The 24,618-nt window shown below is 60.4% G+C and overlaps 1 protein-coding gene across 2 annotated transcripts in view; it reads left to right on the forward strand.

Moving 5' to 3' along the window:
* The window catches only part of INTS3 (integrator complex subunit 3), a 67,736-nt gene extending 46,893 nt beyond the window's left edge, over positions 1-20,843 (forward strand). Inside the window, exons 15-30 of one of the 2 annotated variants that reach the window (XM_069950054.1) lie at positions 1,505-1,636; positions 3,483-3,747; positions 4,865-4,919; positions 5,000-5,103; positions 5,656-5,700; positions 5,774-5,893; positions 6,466-6,619; positions 7,312-7,380; positions 10,161-10,236; positions 10,325-10,438; positions 10,856-10,904; positions 12,490-12,657; positions 15,844-15,944; positions 16,099-16,171; positions 17,084-17,237; positions 20,526-20,843. In XM_069950054.1, coding sequence (XP_069806155.1) covers positions 1,505-1,636; positions 3,483-3,747; positions 4,865-4,919; positions 5,000-5,103; positions 5,656-5,700; positions 5,774-5,893; positions 6,466-6,619; positions 7,312-7,380; positions 10,161-10,236; positions 10,325-10,438; positions 10,856-10,904; positions 12,490-12,657; positions 15,844-15,944; positions 16,099-16,171; positions 17,084-17,237; positions 20,526-20,603 — 1,757 coding nt within the window. In that variant the 3' untranslated portion in view covers positions 20,604-20,843. The remainder of the gene's footprint in view (positions 1-1,504; positions 1,637-3,482; positions 3,748-4,864; positions 4,920-4,999; positions 5,104-5,655; positions 5,701-5,773; positions 5,894-6,465; positions 6,620-7,311; positions 7,381-10,160; positions 10,237-10,324; positions 10,439-10,855; positions 10,905-12,489; positions 12,658-15,843; positions 15,945-16,098; positions 16,172-17,083; positions 17,238-20,525) is intronic. The other variant, XM_069950055.1, reaches the window with a different exon arrangement.
* The last annotated feature ends 3,775 nt before the right edge of the window (positions 20,844-24,618 follow it).

The raw sequence follows: 24,618 nt of genomic DNA on the forward strand, positions 1-24,618 counted from the left end.
GCCTCTGCGCTGTAGCCTCTGCGCTGTAGCCTCTGCCCTGCAGCCTCTGCCCTGCAGCCTCTGCGCTGCAGCCTCTGCCCTGTAGCCTCTGCCCTGTAGCCTCTGCCCTGTAGCCTCTGCCCTGTAGCCTCTGCCCTGTAGCCTCTGCCCTGTAGCCTCTGCCCTGCAGCCTCTGCCCTGCAGCCTCTGCGCTGTAGCCTCTGCCCTGTAGCCTCTGCCCTGCAGCCTCTGCGCTGCAGCCTCTGCCCTGTAGCCTCTGCCCTGTAGCCTCTGCCCTGTAGCCTCTGCCCTGTAGCCTCTGCCCTGTAGCCTCTGCCCTGTAGCCTCTGCCCTGTAGCCTCTGCCCTGCAGTCTGTCATCCATGATAGTCCTGTCTCTGATTGCTTCCCCCATCTCGTGTCTCGTCCTCTCCCTCTGGGGGATCATTATCTCTACTCATTGCAGTAATCATCATTACATTGTGGGAAACAGCCGAGTACTGAGTGTCTCCCCCCCCCCCCCCCATGTGTAATACAGCTATAATAACTCTGCTGCCACCTCCACACACCTAATACAGGCCACAGCCCCGCCCCCTGTATATAGAGAGGTAGTCACAGCCCCGCCCCCTGTATATAGAGAGGTAGTCACAGCCCCGCCCCCTGTATATAGAGAGGTAGTCACAGCCCCGCCCCCTGTATATAGAGAGGTAGTCACAGCCCCGCCCCCTGTATATAGAGAGGTAGTCACAGCCCCGCCCCCTTTATATAGAGAGGTAGTCACAGCCCCGCCCCCTGTATATAGAGAGGTAGTCACAGCCCCGCCCCCTGTATATAGAGAGGTAGTCACAGCCCCGCCCCCTGTATATAGAGAGGTAGTCACAGCCCCGCCCCCTTTATATAGAGAGGTAGTCACAGCCCCGCCCCCTGTATATAGAGAGGTAGTCACAGCCCCGCCCCCTGTATATAGAGAGGTAGTCACAGCCCCGCCCCCTGTATATAGAGAGGTAGTCACAGCCCCGCCCCCTGTATATAGAGAGGTAGCCACAGCCCTGCCCCCTGTATATAGAGAGGTAGTCACAGCCCTGCCCCCTGTATATAGAGAGGTAGTCACAGCCCCGCCCCCTGTATACAGAGGTAGTAATGGCCCCGCCCCTGTATATAGAGGTAGTCACAGCCCCGCCCCCTGTATATAGAGAGGTAGTCACAGCCCCGCCCCCTGTATACAGAGGTAGTAATGGCCCCGCCCCTGTATATAGAGGTAGTCACAGCCCCGCCCCCTGTATATAGAGAGGTAGTCACCGCCCCGCCCCCTGTATTACATCATGTGTATAGAGGTAGTCACAGCCCCGCCCCCTGTATATCCTGTGTATAGGGAGGTTGTTACAGCCCCGCCCCCTGTATATCCTGTGTATAGGGAGGTTGTTAGAGCCCCGCCCCCTAAATGATGTCACTGATACAATAATATAGTAATATAATGGTGTAGTGCACGGACATGTGTCACATAACGCTCTCATTGCTCTAACCAGTTAAGGCCGAGGAGCCCGTCTCCATGGAGATGGACAGCAGTCTTACAGACAAGGATGAGAGCTGCTACGACAACGCGGAGGCTGCGTTCAGTGATGACGATGAAGAGATGAACAGTAAAGCTGCAGACAATGGTGAGGAGCCCTCCCCGCCCCTGAGGATAGTCCCCGTGTGTAGTAATGGTGAGGAGCCCTCCCCCGCCCCTGAGGATAGTCCCCGTGTGTAATACTGGTGAGGAGCCCTCCCCGCCCCTGAGGATAGTCCCTGTGTGTAATACTGGTGAGGAGCCCTCCCCCGCCCCTGAGGATAGTCCCCGTGTGTAATACTGGTGAGGAGCCCTCCCCGCCCCTGAGGATAGTCCCCGTGTGTAATAATGGTGAGGAGCCCTCCCCGCCCCTGAGGATAGTCCCCGTGTGTAGTAATGGTGAGGAGCCCTCCCCCGCCCCTGAGGATAGTCCCCGTGTGTAATAATGGTGAGGAGCCCTCCCTGCCCCTGAGGATAGTCCCCGTGTGTAATAATGGTGACTGGTGAGGAGCCCTCCCCGCCCCTGAGGATAGTCCCCGTGTGTAATAATGGTGAGGAGCCCTCCCCGCCCCTGAGGATAGTCCCCGTGTGTAGTAATGGTGAGGAGCCCTCCCCTGAGATAGTCCCCGTGTGTAATACTGGTGAGGAGCCCTCCCCGCCCCTGAGGATAGTCCCCGTGTGTAGTAATGGTGAGGAGCCCTCCCCCGCCCCTGAGGATATTCCCCGTGTGTAGTAATGGTGAGGAGCCCTCCCCCACCCCTGAGGATAGTCCCCGTGTGTAATACTGGTGAGGAGCCCTCCCCCACCCCTGAGGATAGTCCCCGTGTGTAATACTGGTGAGGAGCCCTCCCCCACCCCTGAGGATAGTCCCCGTGTGTAATAATGGTGAGGAGCCCTCCCCGCCCCTGAGGATAGTCCCCGTGTGTAGTAATGGTGAGGAGCCCTCCCCCGCCCCTGAGGATATTCCCCGTGTGTAGTAATGGTGAGGAGCCCTCCCCCACCCCTGAGGATAGTCCCCGTGTGTAATAATGGTGAGGAGCCCTCCCCGCCCCTGAGGATAGTCCCCGTGTGTAATAATGGTGACTGGTGAGGAGCCCTCCCCGCCCCTGAGGATAGTCCCCGTGTGTAGTAATGGTGAGGAGCCCTCCCCGCCCCTGAGGATAGTCCCCGTGTGTAGTAATGGTAAGGAGCCCTCCCCGCCCCTGAGGATAGTCCCCGTGTGTAATACTGATGAGGAGCCCTCCCCCACCCCTGAGGATAGTCCCCGTGTGTAATACTGGTGAGGAGCCCTCCCCGTCCCTGAGGATAGTCCCCGTGTGTAGTAATGGTGAGGAGCCCTCCCCGCCCCTGAGGATAGTCCCCGTGTGTAATACTGGTGAGGAGCCCTCCCCCGCCCCTGAGGATAGTCCCCGTGTGTAGTAATGGTGAGGAGCCCTCCCCCGCCCCTGAGGATAGTCCCCGTGTGTAGTAATGGTGAGGAGCCCTCCCCCGCCCCTGAGGATAGTCCCCGTGTGTAGTAATGGTGAGGAGCCCTCCCCCGCCCCTGAGGATAGTCCCCGTGTGTAGTAATGGTGAGGAGCCCTCCCCGCCCCTGAGGATAGTCCCCGTGTGTAATACTGGTGAGGAGCCCTCCCCGCCCCTGAGGATAGTCCCCGTGTGTAATACTGGTGAGGAGCCCTCCCCGCCCCTGAGGATAGTCCCCGTGTGTAATAATGGTGAGGAGCCCTCCCCGCCCCTGAGGATAGTCCCCGTGTGTAATAATGGTGAGGAGCCCTCCCCGCCCCTGAGGATATTCCCCGTGTGTAGTAATGGTGAGGAGCCCTCCCCCACCCCTGAGGATAGTCCCCGTGTGTAATACTGGTGAGGAGCCCTCCCCCACCCCTGAGGATAGTCCCCAGAGCCCATAATAGACCCCAGACTTTTGACTCTTATGACTTGGTGTTGATGCTCTTCAGCAGTGAAAGTGGTCAAACAAAGCGCGCCATCACAGAAAGAAGAGGAGAGGGGATCGGCTGCCAGGATGGAGGGGGAGGGGTCAATGCTGAGGGAGACGTCTGAGACCTCCAAACCGTATCATCTCCACTCTACAGGGAAGAAGAGGGAGTTCCGCTTCCACCCCATCAAGGAGCCGATCATAGAGGAGCCGGTGGACATCACTCCGTATCTGGAGCAGCTGGAGGAGCCGCTCAGGGACAAGGTGGTGGCTCTGCAGAAGGAGAGGTATGTCCGCTGTCAGGGGGAGGGGCTCTGTGTGCGCCCTTAGGGGGGAGGGGCTCTGTGTGCGCCCTTAGGGGGGAGGGGCTCTGTGTGCGCCCTTAGGGGGGAGGGGCTCTGTGTGCGCCCTTAGGGGGGAGGGGCTCTGTGTGCGCCCTTAGGGGAGAGGGGCTCTGTGTGTGCCCTCAGGGGGGAGCGGCTCTGTGTGCGCCCTCAGGGAGGAGGGGCTCTGTGTGCGCCCTCAGGGGGGAGGGGCTCTGTGTGCGCCCTCAGGGGGGAGGGGCTCCGTGTGCGCCCTCAGGGGGGAGGGGCTCCGTGTGCGCCCTCAGGGGGGAGGGGCTCCGTGTGCGCCCTCAGGGGGGAGGGGCTCTGTGTGCGCCCTCAGGGGGGAGGGGCTCTGTGTGCGCCCTCAGGGGGGAGGGGCTCTGTGTGCGCCCTCAGGGGGGAGGGTCTTTGTGTTGGGGGGGGCTGTGTACCCCGTATCTCCCCGCTGATGGGGGGTCTCTGTGTTGGGGGTGTGTTTACCCCGTATCTTCCAGGTGATGGGGGTCTTTGTGTTGGGGGGGGGGGCTGTGTACCCCGTATCTTCCGGCTGATGGGGGTCTTTGTGTTAAGGGGGCGGCTGTGTACCCTGTATCTCCCCGCTGATGGGGGTCTTTGTGTTGGGGGGGGGCTGTGTACCCCGTATCTTCCGGCTGATGGGGGTCTCTGTGTTTGGGGGGGGCAGCTATGTACCCCGTATCTTCTGGCTGATGGGGGTCTTTGTGTTGGGGGGGGGCTGTGTACCCCGTATCTTCTGGCTGATGGGGGTCTTTGTGTTGGGGGGGGGCTGTGTACCCCGTATCTTCTGGCTGATGGGGGTCTTTGTGTTGGGGGGGGGCTGTGTACCCCGTATCTTCCGGCTGATGGGGGTCTTTGTGTTGGGGAGGATGTGTACCCCGTATCTCCCCTCTGATGGGGGTCTTTGTGTTGGGGAGGATGTGTACCCCGTATCTCCCCTCTGATGGGGGTCTTTGTGTTGGGGGGGATGTGTACCCCGTATCTCCCCGCTGATGGGGGTCTCTGTGTTGGGGGGGGCTGTGTACCCCGTATCTCCTCACTGATGGGGGTCTTTGTCTTGCAGTGACATGGAGTCGCAGTGTGAGCTGATGCAGGACATTGTGGAGCAGATCCTGGAGGTGAGTGTGGTCTGATGATGCGTTGCGGATGTGATGACGTCATGGCGGCCGCTGTCACCCCTCTCCCTTCCCCCGAACAGGATGACTTTGACTCGGAGCAGCTGTCGGTGCTGGCCTCCTGTCTCCAGGAATTATTTAAGGGACATTTTCGGGGTGAGGTCCTGCCGGAGGAGATCACAGAAGAGTAAGTGAGCGCTGACGCTGATCATTACTGATCCCTATGGTCACTGACTGTCCTGACTGATCCCTGTGGTCACCGACTGATCCCTGTGGTCACCGACTGTCCTGACTGATCCCTGTGGTCACCGACTGTCCTGACTGATCCCTTTGGTCACCGACTGTCCTGACTGATCCCTGTGGTCACAGACTGTCCTGACTGATCCCTGTGGTCACAGACTGTCCTGACTGATCCCTGTGGTCACAGACTGTCCTGACTGATCCCTGTGGTCACAGACTGTCCTGACTGATCCCTGTGGTCACAGACTGTCCTGACTGATCCCTGTGGTCACAGACTGTCCTGACTGATCCCTGTGGTCACTGACTGTCCTGACTGATCCCTGTGGTCACAGACTGCCCTGACTGATCCCTGTGGTCACAGACTGTCCTGACTGATCCCTGTGGTCACAGACTGTCCTGACTGATCCCTGTGGTCACTGATTGTCCTGACTGATCCCTGTGGTCACTGACTGTCCTGACTGATCCCTGTGGTCACTGACTGTCCTGTACTTATCGGCAGGTCTTTGGAGGAGTCTGTGGGGAAGCCCCTCTACCTTATATTCAGGTTAGTCACCGCTCCCTCCCTGTAGCTGTCATGGCAGAGGTCATGGCAGCTGCTGATACCTCTCTCCTTCCAGGAACCTGATCCAGATGCAGGAGGACAGCAATGGCTTCTCTCTGCTGCTCGACCTGCTCTCCGAGCTCTACCAGAAGCAGCCGAAGATCGGCTACCACCTGCTGTACTACCTGAAGGCCAGGTGAGGCGCTGCAGCCCCGATCTATCATACATGTATAATCAGCCGGGCATGGTGGGTGGGTGAGCGGGCACTGCTGCGTGTGATGGTGGAGGGGGCACCATGCACCTGTGGTCGGCCTCTGTCTGGGTAGGATTTGATGTGTAGTGTCCTGGGCTGGAGGGGGCACCATGCACCTGTGGTCGGCCTCTGGGTAGGATTTGGTGTGTATAGATGTGTAGTGTCCTGGGCTGGAGGGGGCACCATGCACCTGCGGTCGGGGCCAGTCCCCTCTCCCCTGCCCGGGATGTTTACCTCATTACCGCGCTCATCCTGCTTAATAACCTCCAGTCCCCGTTCTCTGTCCGGTCGTCTCATTAACGCCCATTAATTATCATCCAGAGCTGCGCTCTCCTACCCTCCGTCCGGTCCAGTTTCCTGTCCTTTTTTTAATCTGCGGAGGACAGTGCCAACCTGGAGACGTGGGCCACGTCTAAACTGCCCCTCCCCCTCACAGGGGGGCCGGTGTTCCTCAATCACATAACCCCCGGGCCCTCCATCATCAGGGTGTTAAACCTCTCACCCTCTGATTCCAGTAAAGCGGCAGCCGGGAAGATGAACCTGTACGAGTCGTTTGCTCAGGCCACCCAGCTGGGGGATCTCCACACCTGTCTGATGATGGACATGAAGGCGTGCCAGGAGGATGACGTGCGGCTGCTCTGCTACCTGACGCCCTCCATATATAGTGAGGTGAGAGGCTGGGAGGAGCAGATATGTGGGTGGAGTAGCTGTGGTGGGCGGTGCTTTGGGATTGAGTGGAGCAGCTGTGGTGGGAGGTGCTTTTGAGGTGGGTGGAGCAGCTGTGGTGGGCAGTACCTCTGGGTTGGGTGGAGTAATTTTGGTAAGAGGTGGGCCCTTTGGGGTGGGTGGAGTAGCTTTTGTTAGGGCAGTGCTTTTGGTGTGGGTGGAGTAGCTTGGGTGGGGGTGGAGTAGTTTGGGTGGGGACGGTGCTTCTGGTGTGGGTGGAGTAGCTTGGGTGGGGGTAGAGTAGCTTGGGTGGGGGTGGTGCTTCTGGTGGGTGGAGTAGCTTTGGTAGGGGCGGTGCTTCTGGTGAAGGTGGAGTAGCTTTGGTGGGGGTGGTGCCTCTGGGGTGGGTGGAGTAGCTTGGGTCAGGGCAGTGCCTCTGGGGTGGAGTAACTTGGGTGGGGGCGGTGCCTCGGGTGGGTGGAGTAGCTTTGGTAGGGGCGGTGCTTCTGGTGTAGGTGGAGTAGTTTTGGTGGGGGTGGTGCCTCTGGGGTGGGTGGAGTAGCTTGGGTCAGGGCAGTGCCTTGGGTGGTTGGAGTAGCTTTGGTTGGGGCGGTGCTTCTGGTGTGGGTGGAGTACCTTTGGTCGGGGCGGTGCTTTTGTGCTTTAATGTCGGTCTTACTCTCTCTTCTCTTCAGTTCCCAGATGAAACGCTCCGAAGTGGGGAGCTGCTCAATATGATTGTCGCTGTCATTGACTCCGCCCAGGTAGCATCCGCTGTTCTGTTCTACCTTATGGCCCCGGTGTGTGAGGGGAATTCTTTTCCTCCAGTAAAGGGAAAACTAGAAACTGTTCTCATCTATTACATGATGTCTGCCAGGGTGGCCTCCAGGGGCTGTCTCCGTGGGGGTGGTGTCCTGGCATTGTGTGAGCAGGGAGCAGCCTCTCAGGGTTGGTGTCCTGATGAGGGCCTTCTCCTCCAGAGGGCGGTATCCTGGCACTGTGCCAGCAGGGTCAGGGGCGGTGTCCTGGCGGGGAAGTTCTTCTCTGGTGCAGTGTTCTGGCGGAGGGGTGTCAGCCTTCAGGGGCTGTCTCCTTGAGGGTAGCATCCTCCTCTGGGGCAGTCCCCTTCTCCGGGGACTGCGTCCTCCTCTGGGGTAGTTTCCTCTTCTGGAGAAGTCTCCTCCATCAGGGGTGGCGGCGTCCTCTTCTGGGGCAGTCTTCTCCTCCAGGGGAGGCGGCGTTCTCTTCTGGGGCAGTCTTCTCCTCCAGGCGTGGCGGCGTCCTCTTCTGGGGCAGTCTTCTCCTCCAGGGGAGGCGGCGTTCTCCTCTGGGGCAGTCTTCTCCTCCAGGGGCGGCGGCGTCCTCTTCTGGGGCAGTCTTCTCTTCCGGGGGTGGCGTCGTCCTCTAGGGCAGTCTGCTCCTCCTAGGGGCGGCGTCCTCCTCTGGGGCAGTCTTCTCCTCCGGGGGTGGCGTCCTCCTCTGGGGCAGTCTCCTCCTCGGGGGCAGCGTCCTCCTCCTCGGGGTCGGCGTCCTCCTCCTCTGGGGCAGTCTCCTCCTCCTCTGGGGCAGTCTCCTCCTCCTCTGGGGCAGTCTCCTCCTCTGAGGGCGGCGTCCTCCTCCTCTGGGGCAGTCTCCTCCTCCAGGCACGGCGTCCTCCTCTGGGGCAGTCTCCTCCGGGGGCGTCGTCCTCTGGGCCACTCTCCTCCTCCGGGGGCGTCGTCCTCTGGGCCACTCTCCTCCTCCGGGGGCGTCGTCCTCTGGGGCACTCTGCTCCCTCGGGGGCGTCGTCCTCTGGGGCGCTCTCCTCCTCCGGGGGCGTCGTCCTCTGGGGCGCTCTCCTCCTCCGGGGGCGTCGTCCTCTGGGGCGCTCTCCTCCTCCGGGGGCGTCGTCCTCTGGGGCGCTCTCCTCCTCCGGGGGCGTCGTCCTCTGGGGCGCTCTCCTCCTCCGGGGGCGTCGTCCTCTGGGGCGCTCTCCTCCTCCGGGGGCGTCGTCCTCTGGGGCGCTCTCCTCCTCCGGGGGCGTCGTCCTCTGGGGCGCTCTCCTCCTCCGGGGGCGTCGTCCTCTGGGGCGCTCTCCTCCTCCGGGGGCGTCGTCCTCTGGGGCGCTCTCCTCCTCCGGGGGCGTCGTCCTCTGGGGCGCTCTCCTCCTCCGGGGGCGTCGTCCTCTGGGGCGCTCTCCTCCTCCGGGGGCGTCGTCCTCTGGGGCGCTCTCCTCCTCCGGGGGCGTCGTCCTCTGGGGCGCTCTCCTCCTCCGGGGGCGTCGTCCTCTGGGGCGCTCTGCTCCTCCGGGGGCGTCGTCCTCTGGGGCGCTCTGCTCCTCCGGGGGCGTCGTCCTCTGGGGCACTCTGCTCCTCCGGGGGCGTCGTCCTCTGGGGCACTCTGCTCCTCCGGGGGCGTCGTCCTCTGGGGCGCTCTCCTCCTCCGGGGGCGTCGTCCTCTGGGGCACTCTGCTCCTCCGGGGGCGTCGTCCTCTGGGGCACTCTGCTCCTCCGGGGGCGTCGCCCTCTGGGGCACTCTGCTCCTCCGGGGGCGTCGCCCTCTGGGGCACTCTGCTCCTCCGGGGGCGTCGTCCTCTGGGGCACTCTGCTCCTCCGGGGGCGTCCTCCTCCTCTGGGGGTGGCGTCCTCCACCTCTGGGGGTGGCGTCCTCCTCTGGGGGTGGCGTCCTCCACCTCTGGGGCAGTCTCCTCCTCTGGGGGTGGCGTCCTCCTCTGGGGTGGCGTCCTCCTCTGGGGCAGTCTCCTCCTCTGGGGTGGCGTCCTCCTCTGGGGCAGTCTCCTCCTCTGGGGGTGGCGTCCTCCTCTGGGGGTGGCGTCCTCCTCTGGGGCAGGCGTCCTCCTCTGGGGCAGTCTCCTCCTCTGGGGCAGTCTCCTCCTCTGGGGCAGTCTCCTCCTCTCGGGGCGGCGTCCTCCTCTGGGGCAGTCTCCTCCTCTCGGGGCGGCGTCCTCCTCTGGGGCAGTTTCCTCCTCTGGGGGTGGCGTCCTCCACCTCTGGGGGTGGCGTCCTCCACCTCTGGGGGTGGCGTCCTCCACCTCTGGGGGTGGCGTCCTCCACCTCTGGGGGTGGCGTCCTCCTCTGGGGCAGTCTCCTCCTCTGGGGCAGTCTCCTCCTCTGGGGGTGGCGTCCTCCTCTGGGGCAGGCGTCCTCCTCTGGGGCAGTCTCCTCCTCTGGGGGTGGCGTCCTCCTCTGGGGGTGGCGTCCTCCTCTGGGGGTGGCGTCCTCCTCTGGGGGTGGCGTCCTCCTCTGGGGGTGGCGTCCTCCTCTGGGGGTGGCGTCCTCCTCTGGGGGTGGCGTCCTCCTCTGGGGGTGGCGTCCTCCTCTGGGGGTGGCGTCCTCCTCTGGGGGTGGCGTCCTCCTCTGGGGCAGTCTCCTCCTCTGGGGCAGTCTCCTCCTCTGGGGCAGTCTCCTCCTCTGGGGGCGGCGTCCTCCTCTGGGGCAGTCTCCTCCTCTGGGGGCGGCGTCCTCCTCTGGGGCAGTCTCCTCAGGGCGATGTAATGGTGCTGCGGGTGCTGCCGCTTCTACATCCGTTCCGTCTCTCTCTTCAGTTGCAGGAGCTGGTGTGTCACGTCATGATGGGGAACCTGGTGATGTTCCGGAAGGACTCTGTGCTGAATATCCTGAGTGAGTGGATGGTTGGCGGGTGAGGGTGGGTATATGTGGGCTATGGAGAGGGTGTGGAGAAGTAAGTGCCCCCCATGTTGTGTTGCAGTTCAGAGCCTGGAGTGGGAGACCTTTGAGCAGTATTGCACATGGCAGCTCTTCCTCGCCCACAATGTTCCCCTGGAGACTATAATCCCTATTCTCCAGCATCTGAAGTATAAAGGTGAGGTGCCATGGGGTGACGGGCGCAGGGGGCTCTGTGCCATGGGGTGACGGGCGCAGCGGGCTCTGTGCCATGGGGTGACGGGCGCAGGGGGCTCTGTGCCATGGGGTGACGGGCGCAGGGGGCTCTGTGCCATGGGGTGACGGGCGCAGCGGGCTCTGTGCCATGGGGTGACGGGCGCAGGGGGCTCTGTGCCATGGGGTGACGGGCGCAGTGGGCTCTGTGCCATGGGGTGACGGGCGCAGGGGGCTCTGTGCCATGGGGTGACGGGCGCAGCGGGCTCTGTGCCATGGGGTGACGGGCGCAGTGGGCTCTGTGCCATGGGGTGACGGGCGCAGCGGGCTCTGTGCCATGGGGTGACGGGCGCAGCGGGCTCTGCTTAGCCATATTGTCTGTGACACCTTCTTCTTCTTCCAGAGCACCCGGAGGCTTTATCCTGTCTGCTCCTCCAGCTGAGACGAGAGAAGTGAGTAATCCTGCACCTGCCTGTCCATAAGGGAGCGCCATGCCACGCGTTGATGTTCACGGCGCTGTACGGTGGCGGGGGTGTTGCGGGCGCTGTACGGGGGCGGGGGTGTTGCGGGTGCTGTACGGGGGCGGGAGTTGTTGCGGGCACTGTACGGGGGCGGGAGTTGTTGCGGGCACTGTACGGGGGCGGGAGTTGTTGCGGGCACTGTACGGGGGCGGGGGTGTTGCGGGCACTGTACGAGAGCGGGGGTGTTGCGGGTGCTGTACGGGGGTGTTGCGGGCACTGTACGAGAGCGGGGGTGTTGCGGGTGCTGTACGGGGGCGGGGGTGTTGCGGGCACTGTACGGGGGCTTTGCGGGCGCTGTACGAGGGCGGCGGTGTTGCGGGCGCTGTAAGGGGGCGTGGGTGTTGCGGGCGATGTACGGGGGCGGGGGTGTTGCGGGCGCTTTGCGGGGGTGTTGCGGGCACTGTACGGGGGCGGGGGTGTTGCGGGCGATGTACGGGGGTGTTGCGGGCGATGTACAGGGGCGGCGGTGTTGCGGGCGCTGTCCGGGGGCGGGGGTGTTGCGGGCGCTGTCCGGGGGCGGGGGTGTTGCGGGCGCTGTCCGGGGGCGGGGGTGTTGCGGGCGCTGTACAGGGGCGATGGTGTTGCAGATGCTGTACGGTGGCGGTGGTGATGCGGGCACTGGGCGGGGGTGTTGCGTGCGATGTACGGGGGTGTTGCGGGCGCTGTACGGGGGCGGAGGTGTTGCGGACGCTGTCTGTGGGTGGTGGTGCTGTACGGTGGCAGCCATGAACACTCCCCCCACCGGCGGTGTCGGACAGAGCGGCACACGTGATTATTAGTGGCACAGTAATCAGTAGTCTCCAGGACTCTTATCTCTCTGAAGAGGGGGGGCAGTACAGGTAGAGGGGTGAGAGGGGAGGGGCAGTACAGGTAGAAGAGTGAGAGGGGAGGGGCAGTACAGGTAGAGGGGTGAGAGGGGAGGGGCAGTACAGGTAGAGGGGTGAGAGGGGAGGGGCAGTACAGGTAGAGGGGTGAGAGGGGGCAGTACAGGTAGAGGGGTGAGAGGGGAGGGGCAGTACAGGTAGAGGGGTGAGAGGGGGCAGTACAGGTAGAGGGGAGGGGCAGTACAGGTAGAGGGGTGAGAGGGGAGGGGCAGTACAGGTAGAGGGGTGAGAGGGGAGGGGCAGTACAGGTAAGGAAGGAGGCAGTACGTAGAGGGTGAGAGGGAGGGCAGTACAGGTAGAGGGGTGAGAGGGGAGGGGCAGTACAGGTAGAGGGGTGAGAGGGGAGGGGCAGTACAGGTAGAGGGGTGAGAGGGGAGGGGCAGTACAGGTAGAGGGGTGAGAGGGGGCAGTACAGGTAGAGGGGTGAGAGGGGAGGGGCAGTACAGGTAGAGGGGTGAGAGGGGAGGGGCAGTACAGGTAGAGGGGTGAGAGGGGAGGGGCAGTACAGGTAGAGGGGTGAGAGGGGAGGGGCAGTACAGGTAGAGGGGTGAGAGGGGAGGGGCAGTACAGGTAGAAGGGCTGCTCCATTGGCTGTGTGTTTCCCCCCTGACCGCTCGCTGCTCCCCCTACAGGCCTACAGAAGAGATGGTGAAGATGGTGCTGAGCCGCCCGTACCACCCTGATGACCAGTTCACCACCAGCATCCTGCGTCACTGGTGCCTGAAGCACGATGACCCCCTGGCCGAGCACATCAAGTCCCTGCTGATCAAGAACAACAGCCTCCCCCGTAAGAGGCAGAGGTGAGCCGGCCCGGGTGGTCATCCTCTCATCATGTGACCTACAGTCCTTACCCAGCTGCCCCCTCCCCCCCCAATATCTTGTCCCCCAAGCCCTCTGTGACCCAGATAAGAAAGAGGCCCGAGGCTCCGACACTGAAGAGCTGTCACAAGGTCCGGGAGAGCAGCCGAGCCCCCACAGACGCGGCCAGAAACATTCACATCTAACATAGCCAGGAGTCACGGGGGTGGGGGAGCAGTTGCAGGTCAGGGGTGGCGGGGCACAGGAGCGCTTGTAGGCTGGGTGGCAGGGCAGGGGAGCTGTTGCAGGTCGGGGTGGGAGGCAAGGGAACAGTTGCGGGCTGGGGTGGTGGGGCAGGGCAGCGGTTGGGATGGTGGGGCACGGAAGTGGTTAGGGTGGTGGGGCAGGGCAGCGGTTAGAGGTTAGGGTGGTGGGGCAGGGCAGTGGTTGCAGGTTAGGGTGGTGGGGCAGGGCAGCGGTTGCAGGTTAGGGTGGTGGGGCAGGGCAGTGGTTAGGGTGGTGGGGCAGGGCAGTGGTTGCAGGTTAGGGTGGTGGGGCAGGGCAGCGGTTGGAGGTTAGGGTGGTGGGGCAGGGCAGCGGTTGGAGGTTAGGGTGGTGGGGCAGGGCAGCGGTTAGAGGTTAGGGTGGTGGGGCAGGGCAGCGGTTGGAGGTTAGGGTGGTGGGGCAGGGCAGCGGTTGCAGGTTAGGGTGGTGGGGCAGGGCAGCAGTTAGAGGTTAGGGTGGTGGGGCAGGGCAGCGGTTAGAGGTTAGGGTGGTGGGGCAGGGCAGTGGTTGGAGGTTAGGGTGGTGGGGCACGGAAGTGGTTAGGGTGATGGGGCAGGGCAGCAGTTGGGATGGTGGGGCAGGGGAGTGGTTAGGGTGGTGGGGCAGGGCAGCGGTTAGAGGTTAGGGTGGTGGGGCAGGGCAGCGGTTGGAGGTTAGGGTGGTGGGGCAGGGCAGCGGTTAGAGGTTAGGGTGGTGGGGCAGGGCAGCGGTTGCAGGTTAGGGTGGTGGGGCAGGGCAGTGGTTGCAGGTTAGGGTGGTGGGGCAGGGCAGTGGTTGCAGGTTAGGGTGGTGGGGCAGGGCAGTGGTTGCAGGTTAGGGTGGTGGGGCAGGGCAGCGGTTGCAGGTTAGGGTGGTGGGGCAGGGCAGCGGTTAGAGGTTAGGGTGGTGGGGCAGGGCAGCGGTTGGGATGGTGGGGCAGGGGAGTGGTTAGGGTGGTGGGGCAGGGCAGCGGTTAGAGGTTAGGGTGGTGGGGCAGGGGAGTGGTTAGAGGTTAGGGTGGTGGGGCAGCGGTTGGAGGTTAGGGTGGTGGGGCAGGGGAGCGGTTGCAGGTTAGGGTGGTGGGGCAGGGCAGTGGTTAGGGTGGTGGGGCAGGGCAGCGGTTGGAGGTTAGGGTGGTGGGGCAGGGCAGCGGTTGGAGGTTAGGGTGGTGGGGCAGGGCAGCGTTTAGAGGTTAGGGTGGTGGGGCAGGGCAGCGGTTAGAGGTTAGGGTGGTGGGGCAGGGCAGCAGTTAGAGGTTAGGGTGGTGGGGCAGGGCAGCGTTTAGAGGTTAGGGTGGTGGGGCAGGGCAGCGGTTAGAGGTTAGGGTGGTGGGGCAGGGCAGCGGTTGCAGGTTAGGGTGGTGGGGCAGGGCAGCGGTTGGAGGTTAGGGTGGTGGGGCAGGGCAGCGGTTGGAGGTTAGGGTGGTGGGGCAGGGCAGCGGTTGGAGGTTAGGGTGGTGGGGCAGGGCAGCGGTTGGAGGTTAGGGTGGTGGGGCAGGGCAGCGGTTGGAGGTTAGGGTGGTGGGGCAGGGCAGCGGTTGCAGGTTAGGGTGGTGGGGCAGGGCAGTGGTTAGGGTGGTGGGGCAGGGCAGCGGTTGGAGGTTAGGGTGGTGGGGCAGGGCAGCGGTTGGAGGTTAGGGTGGTGGGGCAGGGCAGCGGTTGGAGGTTAGGGTGGTGGGGCAGGGCAGCGTTTAGAGGTTAGGGTGGTGGGGCAGGGCAGTGGTTAGGGTGGTGGGGCAGGGCAGCGGTTGGAGGTTAGGGTGGTGGGGCAGGGCAGCGGTTGGAGGTTAGGGTGGTGGGGCAGGGCAGCGGTTGGAGGTTAGGGTGGTGGGGCAGGGCAGCGGTTAGAGGTTAGGGTGGTGGGGCAGGGCAGCGTTTAGAGGTTAGGGTGGTGGGGCAGGGCAGCGGTTAGAGGTTAGGGTGGTGGGGCAGGGCAGCGGTTAGAGGTTAGGGTGGTGGGGCAGGGCAGCGGTTGCAGGTTAGGGTGGTGGGGCAGGGCAGCGGTTGGAGGTTAGGGTGGTGGGGCAGGGCAGCGGTTGGAGGTTAGGGTGGTGGGGCAGGGCAGCGGTTGGAGGTTAGGGTGGTGGGGCAGGGCAGCGGTTGGAGGTTAGGGTGGTGGGGCAGGGCAGCGGTTGGAGGTTAGGGTGGTGGGGCAGCGGTTGGAGGTTAGGGTGGTGGGGCAGGGCAGCAGTTGCAGGTTGGGGGTGGCTGGGCAGGGCAGCGGTTGGAGGTTAGGGTGGTGGGGCAGGGCAGCGGTTGGAGGTTAGGGCGGTGGGGCAGGGCAGCGGTTGCAGGTTAGGGTGGTGGGGCAGAGCAGCGGTTGCAGGTTAGGGTGGTGGGGCAGGGCAGCGGTTGGAGGTTAGGGTGGTGGGGCAGGGCAGCGGTTGGAGGTTAGGGTGGTGGGGCAGGGCAGCGGTTGGAGGTTAGGGTGGTGGGGCAGGGCAGCGGTTGGAGGTTAGGGTGGTGGGGCAGGGCAGCGGTTGGAGGTTAGGGTGGTGGGGCAGGGCAGCGGTTGGAGGTTAGGGTGGTGGGGCAGGGCAGCGGTTAGAGGTTAGGGTGGTGGGGCAGGGCAGCGGTTGGAGGTTAGGGTGGTGGGGCAGGGCAGCGGTTGGAGGTTAGGGTGGTGGGGCAGGGCAGCGGTCGGAGGTTAGGGTGGTGGGGCAGAGCAGCGGTTGCAGGTTAGGGTGGTGGGGCAGGGCAGCGGTTGGAGGTTAGGGTGGTGGGGCAGGGCAGCGGTTGGAGGTTAGGGTGGTGGGGCAGGGCAGCGGTTGGAGGTTAGGGTGGTGGGGCAGGGCAGCGGTTGGAGGTTAGGGTGGTGGGGCAGGGCAGCGGTTGGGATGTTGTTAAGGGCAGTGGTTGCGGGTTGGGGTGGTGGGTCGGGGAGCTGTGGCTCTTGTGTTCATCCCCCCCATCTCCCTCTTTCAGTCTCCGCAGCTCCAGCAGTAAACTCGCCCAGTTGACCTTGGAGCAGATTCTGGAGCATCTGGATAATCTGCGGCTCAACTTGTCCAACACCAAACAGAACTGTGAGTATCCGATCCTGTCATCACAGGCCCCGCCCACTGCAATCTGCATCCCTGTTATGTGACTGTAAATGTAGGGCTCTACTGCCACCTGGTGGCATCTTGGTGGTACTGCATGCTGTGTGTTCTCACTGCTTTATCATAGTCTCTTTCTTAGTTTTCAGCCAGACGCCGATCTTACAGGCCCTGCAGCATGTCCAGGCCAGCTGTGACGAGGCACACAAGATGAAGTAAGTGCCGCTCCCAGTGTACCCCATAAATTAGGCTGTATATGGAGTGAGCAGTAGCATAACTACCATAGAGGCAGGGAAGGCGGTTACTATCGGGCCCATGGAGGGAGGGGGCCCAGGGAAGATAAGAGCCTCTTGTGTTCTTTTGCTTAACCCCTTATGTACTGCAGTGTGTAAGTGACCCAGTGTTCTCTTACATGCTGCAACACAAAAAGGGTTAATATAAGCTCAAGACAATTAGCTCTCTGATGACCTCTGAGCTCCTGCAGAAGTCAGGGGTCAAGGAGAGAGCTAATTGTCTCCTGCATTAACCCTTTGTGTTGCAGCATGTAAGAGAACACTGGGTCACTTACACACTGCAGTAAATAAGGGGTTAAGCAAAAGGTAGCCTGCTCCTGAACCTATGTAAGTAATCATGAGGCTCCTAATACAGCTGTTATAGTTATATACAGTGGATGGACAGAACAAGCAGACATTGGCTTTCTCTTCTGCCAGTCACTGTTGTGGCTGCACACAGGATTCTGCCTCTGGCCACAAGAGAATTTTTTTGCCACATCACCGAGTGTATGTATGTATGGATAGATAGATAGATAGATAGATAGATAGATAGATAGATAGATAGATAGATAGATAGATAGATAGATAGATAGATAGATAGATAGATAGATAGATAGATAGATAGATAGATAGATAGATAGATAGATAGATAGATAGATAGATAGATAGATAGATAGATAGATAGATAGATAGATAGATAGATAGATAGATAGATAGATAGATAGATAGATATAGATATAGATATATGGGAGGGGGGCCCCATACAGTTTTTTGCTATGGGGCCCCATGAATCCTAGCTACGCCCCTGGGAGTGAGGTCACTGACCATAGACCTTCTGCTCTCTCTGCTGTGTAGGTTCAGTGACCTTTTCTCTCTGGCTGAGGAGTACGAAGATTCCACCAAACCACCCAAAAGCCGGCGAAAAGGGCCTATGACTAGTCCTCGCAGCAGGAAGAACACGGCACAGCCTACCAACACCGAGGAGGAGTCCGCATCCAGCAGCGCCTCAGTGAGTATTAGAGTCGAGGGGGGCAAGGGAGTGCTACAGCCGAGGAAGGAACCAGGGGGAGGAGTACTGCAGCCGAGGGGGAAGGAACCGGGGGGAGGAGGAGTACTGCAGCAGAGGGGAAAGGAACCAAGGGGAGGAGGATTACTGCAGCAGAGGGGAAAGGAACCAAGGGGAGGAGGAGTACATCCAAGGGGGAAGGAACCAAGGGGAGGAGGAGTACTGCAGCAGGGGAAGGAACCGGGGGGAGGAGGAGTACTGCAGCAGAGGGGAAAGGAACCAAGGGGAGGAGGAGTACTGCAGCCCAGGGGGAAGGAACCAAGAAGAGGAGGAGCACTGCATCCGAGGGGGAAGGAATCGGGCGGAGGAGGAGTACTGCAGCCCAGGGGGAAGGAACCAAGAAGAGGAGGAGTACTGCAGCAGAGGGGAAAGGAATCGGGCGGAGGAGGAGTACTGCAGCCCAGGGGGAAGGAACCAAGGGGAGGAGGAGTACTGCAGCCGAGGGGGAAGGAACCAAGGGGAGGAGGAGTACTGCAGCCGAGGGTGAAGGAATTAATGGGAGGAGGAGCATTGCAGCCCAGGGGGAAGGAACCAAGGGGAGGAGTACTGCAGCTGAGGGGGAAAGGAATCGGAGGAGGAGTACTGCCGCCGAGGGGGAAGGAACCAGGGGAGGAGGAGTACTACTGCAAGAAGGGATTGAGTTCTGCAGCTGAGCAAGGAGGGAACGGAGAGAGGGGAAACGGGGAGTATTACATCTGAAGGGAAGGGGAAACGGGGAGTATTACATCTGAAGGGAAGGGGGAACAGGATGAGTATTACAGCCCTGCAGGGAAGGATCAGGGGGAGTATTACAGCCCTGCAGGGGAGGGATCGGGGGGGGGGGGGAAGTATTACAGCCCTGCAGGGGAGGGATCGGGGGGGAGTATTACAGCCCTGCAGGGGAGGGATCGGGGGGGAGTATTACAGCCCTGCAGGGGAGGGATTGGGGGGAGGGGGGGAGTATTACAGCCCTGCAGGGGAGGGATCGGGGGAGGGGGGGGGAGTATTACAGCCCTGCAGGCGAGGGATCGGGGGGGGGGGGGGGGGGGGGGGGGAGTAGTATTACAGCCCTGCAGGGGAGGGATCGGGGGGGGGGGGGGGGAGTATTACAGCCCTGCAGGGGAGGGATCGGGGGGGGGGGGGGAGTATTACAGCCCTGCAGGGGAGGGATCGGGGGGGGGGGGGGGGAAGTATTACAGCCCTGCAGGGGAGGGATCGGGGGGGAGTATTACAGCCCTGCAGGGGAGGGATCGGGGGGGGGGGAGGGATTGGGGGGGAGGGGGGGGAGTATTACAGCCCTGCAGGGGAGGGATCAGGGGGGAGTATTACAGCCCTGCAGGGGACGGATCGGGGGGGGGGAGTATTACAGCCCTGCAGGGGAGGGATCGGGGGGGGGAGTATTACAGCCCTGCAGTGGAGGGATCGGGGGGGGGAGTATTACAGCCCTGCAGTGGAGGGATCGGGGGGGAGTATTACAGCCCTGCAGGGGAGGGATCGGGGGGGGGGGGGAGTATTACAGCCCTGCAGGGGAGGGATCGGGGGGGAGTAGTACAGCCCTGCAAGGGAGGGATCGGGGGGAGTATTACAGCCCTGCAGGGAGGGATCGGGGGGGAGTATTACAGCCCTGCAGGGAGGGATCGGGGGGGAGTATTACAGCCCTGCAGGGAGGGATCGGGGGGGAGTATTACAGCCCTGCAGGGGAGGGATCGGGGGAGGGGGGGTATTACAGCCCTGCAGGGAGGGATTGGGGGGGGGGGAGTATTACAGCCCTGCAGGGAGGGATCAGGGGGGAGTATTACAGCCTTGCAGGGAGGGATCAGGGGGGAGTATTACAGCCCTGCAGGGGAGGGATCGGGGGGGAGTATTACAGCCCTGCAGGGGAGGGATCAGGGGGGAGTATTACAGCCCTGCAGGGAGGGATCGGGGGGGAGTATTACAGCCCTGCAGGGAGGGATTGGGGGGGGGGGGTATTACAGCCCTGCAGGGAGGGATTGGGAGGGGGGGGGGGTTATTACAGCCCTGCAGGGGAGGGATCGGGGGGGGGGGAGTATTACAGCCCTGCAGGGAGGGATCGGGAGGGGGGGGGGGTATTACAGCCCTGCAGGGAGGGATCGGGGGGAGGGGGGGTATTACAGCCCTGCAGGGGAGGGATCAGGGGGAGTATTACAGCCCTGCAGGGAGGGATCGGGAGGGGGGGGGGGGTATTACAGCCTTGCAGGGGAGGGATCAGGGGGGAGTATTACAGCCCTGCAGGGAGGATCGGGAGGGGGGGGGGGGTATTACAGCCCTGCAGGGGAGGGATCGGGGGGGGGGGAGTATTACAGCCCTGCAGGGAGGGATCGGGAGGGGGGGGGGGGGTATTACAGCCCTGCAGGGAGGGATCGGGGGGAGGGGGGGGGGGTATTACAGCCCTGCAGGGGAGGGATCAGGGGGGAGTATTACAGCCCTGCAGGGAGGGATCGGGAGGGGGGGGGGTATTACAGCCCTGCAGGGAGGGATTGGGGGGGGGGAGTATTACAGCCCTGCAGGGAGGGATCAGGGGGGAGTATTACAGCCCTGCAGGGAGGGATTGGGGGGGGGAGTATTACAGCCCTGCAGGGAGGGATCGGGGGGAGTATTACAGCCCTGCAGGGAGGGATCGGGGGGGGGGTGGTGGGTATTACAGCCCTGCAGGAGGGATCGGGGGGGGGGGGGTATTACAGCCCTGCAGGGAGGGATCGGGAGGGGGGGGGGCTATTACAGCCCTGCAGGGAGGGATCAGGGGAGTATTACAGCCCTGCAGGGGAGGGATCGGGGGGGGAGGGATTGGGGGGAGCGGGGGTATTACAGCCCTGCAGGGAGGGGTCGGGGGGGGGGAGTATTACAGCCCTGCAGGGGAGGGATCGGGGGGGGGGGGGGGGAGTATTACAGCCCTGCAGGGAGGGATCGGGGGGGGGGGGGGGAGTATTACAGCCCTGCAGGGGAGGGATCGGGGGGGGGGGGGGGTATTACAGCCCTGCAGGGAGGGATCGGGGGGGGGGGGGGGGGTATTACAGCCCTGCAGGGAGGATCGGGCGGGTCGGGGCGGGGGGGGGGGGGGGGGTGTATTACAGCCCTGCAGGGAGGGGGGGGGGGGGTATTACAGCCCTGCAGGGAGGGATCGGGAGGGGGGGGGGGGTATTACAGCCCTGCAGGGAGGGATCAGGGGGAGTATTACAGGTGATGGGGTGTCTGATTTTGGGTTCTCATTAACCCCTTACTGTTCACATCCAGGAGGAAGAAGATACAAAGCCAAAGCCTACAAAGAGGAAGAGGAAGGGCTCAGCGGCGGTGGGCTCGGACAGTGACTGAGGGCTCTGCGGTGGGCTCCCACCTCCTCATCCCCCATCTTCAGAGACCACGCTCCAGGGGCCCAGCCAGCACCCCCACCCCAACATGAATTGCCCGGGGCAGGGGCTTTCTATCACGCAGAGCTCATATTTTCTTACTGAACTGTAAATAATTGTGGCCAGGACGAGGACGCCGCCAAACACGGACATTTTATAAGAAAAAAATAAATATTTTAAAACACAAATAAAAGGATTCCTGATACCCTGTCCCCCGTCCTGCCTCCTCCTGTCCAGTGCCGGGCCACAGCAGCACAGAGTGTGTCAGGATAAGCTGCCACCTCATTATAATAGCCCTGGGATCAGACGAGAAGCATGTATTCTAGAGAGACAGTCACAGCCCCGCCCCCTGTATATTATGTGTATAGAGAGGTAGTCACAGCCCCGCCCCCTGTATATTATGTGTATAGAGAGGAAGTCACAGCCCCCGCCCCCTGTATATTATGTGTATAGAGAGGTAGTCACAGCCCCGCCCCCTGTATATTATGTGTATAGAGAGGTAGTCACAGCCCCCGCCCCCTGTATATTATGTGTATAGAGAGGTAGTCACAGCCCCGCCCCCTGTATATCAAGTGTATAGAGAGGTAGTCACAGCCCGCCCCCTGTATATTATGTGTATAGAGAGGTAGTCACAGCCCCCGCCCCCTGTATATTATGTGTATGGAGAGGTAGTCACAGCCCCGCCCCCTGTATATCATGTGTATAGAGAGGAAGTCACAGCCCCGCCCCCTGTATATCCTGTGTATAGAGAGGTAGTCACAGCCCCGCCCCCTGTATATGTGTATATAGAGGTAGTAACAGCCCCTCCCCCTTTATATTATGTGTATAGAGAGGTAGCAACAGCCCCGCCCCCTGTATATTATGTGTATAGAGAGGTAGTCACAGCCCCGCCCCCTGTATATCATGTGTATAGAGAGGAAGTCACAGCCCGCCCCCTGTATATCCTGTGTATAGAGAGGTAGTCACAGCCCCGCCCCCTGTATATCATGTGTATAGAGAGGTAGTCACAGCCCCGCCCCCTGTATATCATGTGTATAGAGGTAGTCACAGCCCCGCCCCCTGTATATCATGTGTATAGAGAGGAAGTCACAGCCCCGCCCCCTGTATATCATGTGTATAGAGGTAGTCACAGCCCCGCCCCCTGTATATGTGTATATAGAGGTAGTAACAGCCCCGTCCCCTGTATATCATGTGTATAGAGAGGTAGTCACAGCCCCGCCCCCTGTATATTGTGTATAGAGGTAGTCACAGCCCCGCCCCCTGTATATCATGTGTATAGAGAGGTAGTCACAGCCCCGCCCCCTGTATATGTGTATATAGAGGTAGTAACAGCCCCGCCCCCTGTATATTGTGTGTATAGAGAGGTAGTCACAGCCCCGCCTCCTGTATAATATGTGTATAGAGAGGTAGTCACAGCCCCGCCCCCTGTATAATCTGTGTATAGAGGTAGTCACAGCCCCGCCCCATGTATATTGTGTATAGAGGTAGTCACAGCCCCGCCCCCTGTATATTGTGTATAGAGGTAGTCACAGCCCCGCCCCCTGCATATCATGTGTAGAGAGGTAGTCGCAGCCCCGCCCCCGTATATTGTGTATAGAGAGGTAGTCACAGCCCCGCCCCCTGTATATCATATATATAGGTAGTCACAGCCCCCCCCTCTGTATATTGTGTATAGAGAGGTAGTCACAGCCCTGCCCCGTTTTCCTGTATATTGTGTATATAGAGGTAGTCACAGCCCCGCCCCCTGTATATCATGTGTATATAGAGGTAGTCATAGCCCCGCCCCCTGTATATCATGTGTATATAGAGGTAGTCACAGCCCGGCCCCCTGTATATCATGTGTAGAGAGGTAGTCACAGCCCGGCCCCCTGTATATCATGTGTATAGAAAGGTTGTCACAGCCCCGCCCTCTGTATATTATGTGTATAGAGAGGTAGTCACAGCCCCGCCCCCTATATATCATGTGTATAGAGGTAGTCACAGCCCCGCCCCCTGTATATCATGTGTATAGAGAGGTACTCACAGCCCCGCCCCCTGTATATCATGTGTATAGAGAGGTAGTCACAGCCCCGCCCCCTGTATATCATGTGTATAGAGAGGTAGTCACAGCCCCGCCCCCTGTATATCATGTGTATAGAGGTAGTCACAGCCCTGCCCCCTGTATATCCTGTATATAGAGGTAGTCACATGTCACAGCCCCGCCCCCTGTATATTCTGTGTATAGAGAGGTAGTCACAGCCCCGCCCCCTGTATATCCTGTGTATAGAGGTAGTCACTGCCCCGCCCCCTGTATATAGAGAGGTAGTCACTGCCCAGCCCCCTGTTTATCCTGTGTATAGAGTAGTCACAGCTCCGCCTCTGTGTATAGAGGTAGTCACAGCCCCGCCCCCTGTATATCAAGTGTATAGAGAGGTAGTCACAGCCCCGCCCCCTGTATATAATGTGTATACAGAGGTAGTCACTGCCCCACCCCCGGTATATCCTGTGTATAGAGAGGTAGTCACAGCCCCGCCCCCTGTATATTCTGTGTATAGAAGTAGTCACAGCCCCACCCCCTGTATATCATGTGTATAGAGAAGTAGTCACAGCCCCGCCCCCTGTATATTCTGTGTATAGAAGTAGTCACAGCCCCGCCCCCTGTATATCATGTGTATAGAGGTAGTCACTGCCCCACCCCCTGTATATTCTGTGTCTAGAGGTAGTCACAGCCCCGCCCCTTGTATATCATGTGTATAGAGAGGTAGTCACAGCCCCGCCCCCTGTATATCATGTGTATAGAGGTAGTCACAGCCCCACCCCCTGTATATCAAGTGTATAGAGAGGTAGTCACAGCCCCGCCCCCTGTATATTATGTGTATAGAGGTAGTCACAGCCCCGCCCCCTGTATACCATGTGTATAGAGAGGTAGTCACAGCCCTGCCCCTGGATGACATCACTGATATAATAATCAGACATCTATAATAGTATAATAGATGAGGGGAGGTGTAGTAGTATAATAGATGAGGGGAGGTGTAGTAGTAGTAGTATAATAGATGAGGGGAGGTGTAGTAGTAGTATAATAGATGAGGGGAGGTGTAGTAGTAGTATAATAGATGAGGGGAGGTGTAGTAGTAGTATAATAGATGAGGGGAGGTGTAGTAGTATAATAGATGAGGGGAGGTGTAGTAGTATAATAGATGAGGGGAGGTGTAGTAGTAGTATAATAGATGAGGGGAGGTGTAGTAGTATAATAGATGAGGGGAGGTGTAGTAGTATAATAGATGAGGGAGGTGTAGTAGTATAATAGATGAGGGGAGGTGTAGTAGTAGTATAATAGATGAGGGGAGGTGTAGTAGTAGTATAATAGATGAGGGGAGGTGTAGTAGTAGTAGTAGTAGTATAATAGATGAGGGGAGGTGTAGTAGTATAATAGATGAGGGGAGGTGTAGTAGTAGTATAATAGATGAGGGGAGGTGTAGTAGTAGTATAATAGATGAGGGGAGGTGTAGTAGTAGTAGTATAATAGATGAGGGGAGGCAGTAGTAGTAGATAAAGATGAGGGGAGGTGTAGTAGTAGTATAATAGATGAGGGGAGGTGTAGTAGTAGTATAATAGATGAGGGGAGGTGTAGTAGTATAATAGATGAGGGGAGGTGTAGTAGTAGTATAATAGATGAGGGATGTAGTAGTAGTAGTATAATAGATGAGGGAGGTTGTAGTAGTAATAATAGATGAGGGGAGGTGTATAGTAGATAATAGATGAGGGGAGGTGTAGTAGTAGTATAATAGATGAGGGGAGGTGTAGTAGTAGTATAATAGATGAGGGGAGGTGTAGTAGTAGTATAATAGATGAGGGGAGGTGTAGTAGTAGTATAATAGATGAGGGGAGGTGTAGTAGTAAGTAGATGAGGGGAGGTGTAGTAGTAGTATAATAGATGAGGGGAGGTGTAGTAGCTAGTATAATAGTGAGGGAGGTGTAAGTAGTAGTAGTATAATAGATGA

Source organism: Dendropsophus ebraccatus, chromosome 13 (genome assembly GCF_027789765.1).
Source record: "Dendropsophus ebraccatus isolate aDenEbr1 chromosome 13, aDenEbr1.pat, whole genome shotgun sequence".
Taxonomy (NCBI): Eukaryota; Metazoa; Chordata; class Amphibia; order Anura; family Hylidae; genus Dendropsophus; species Dendropsophus ebraccatus.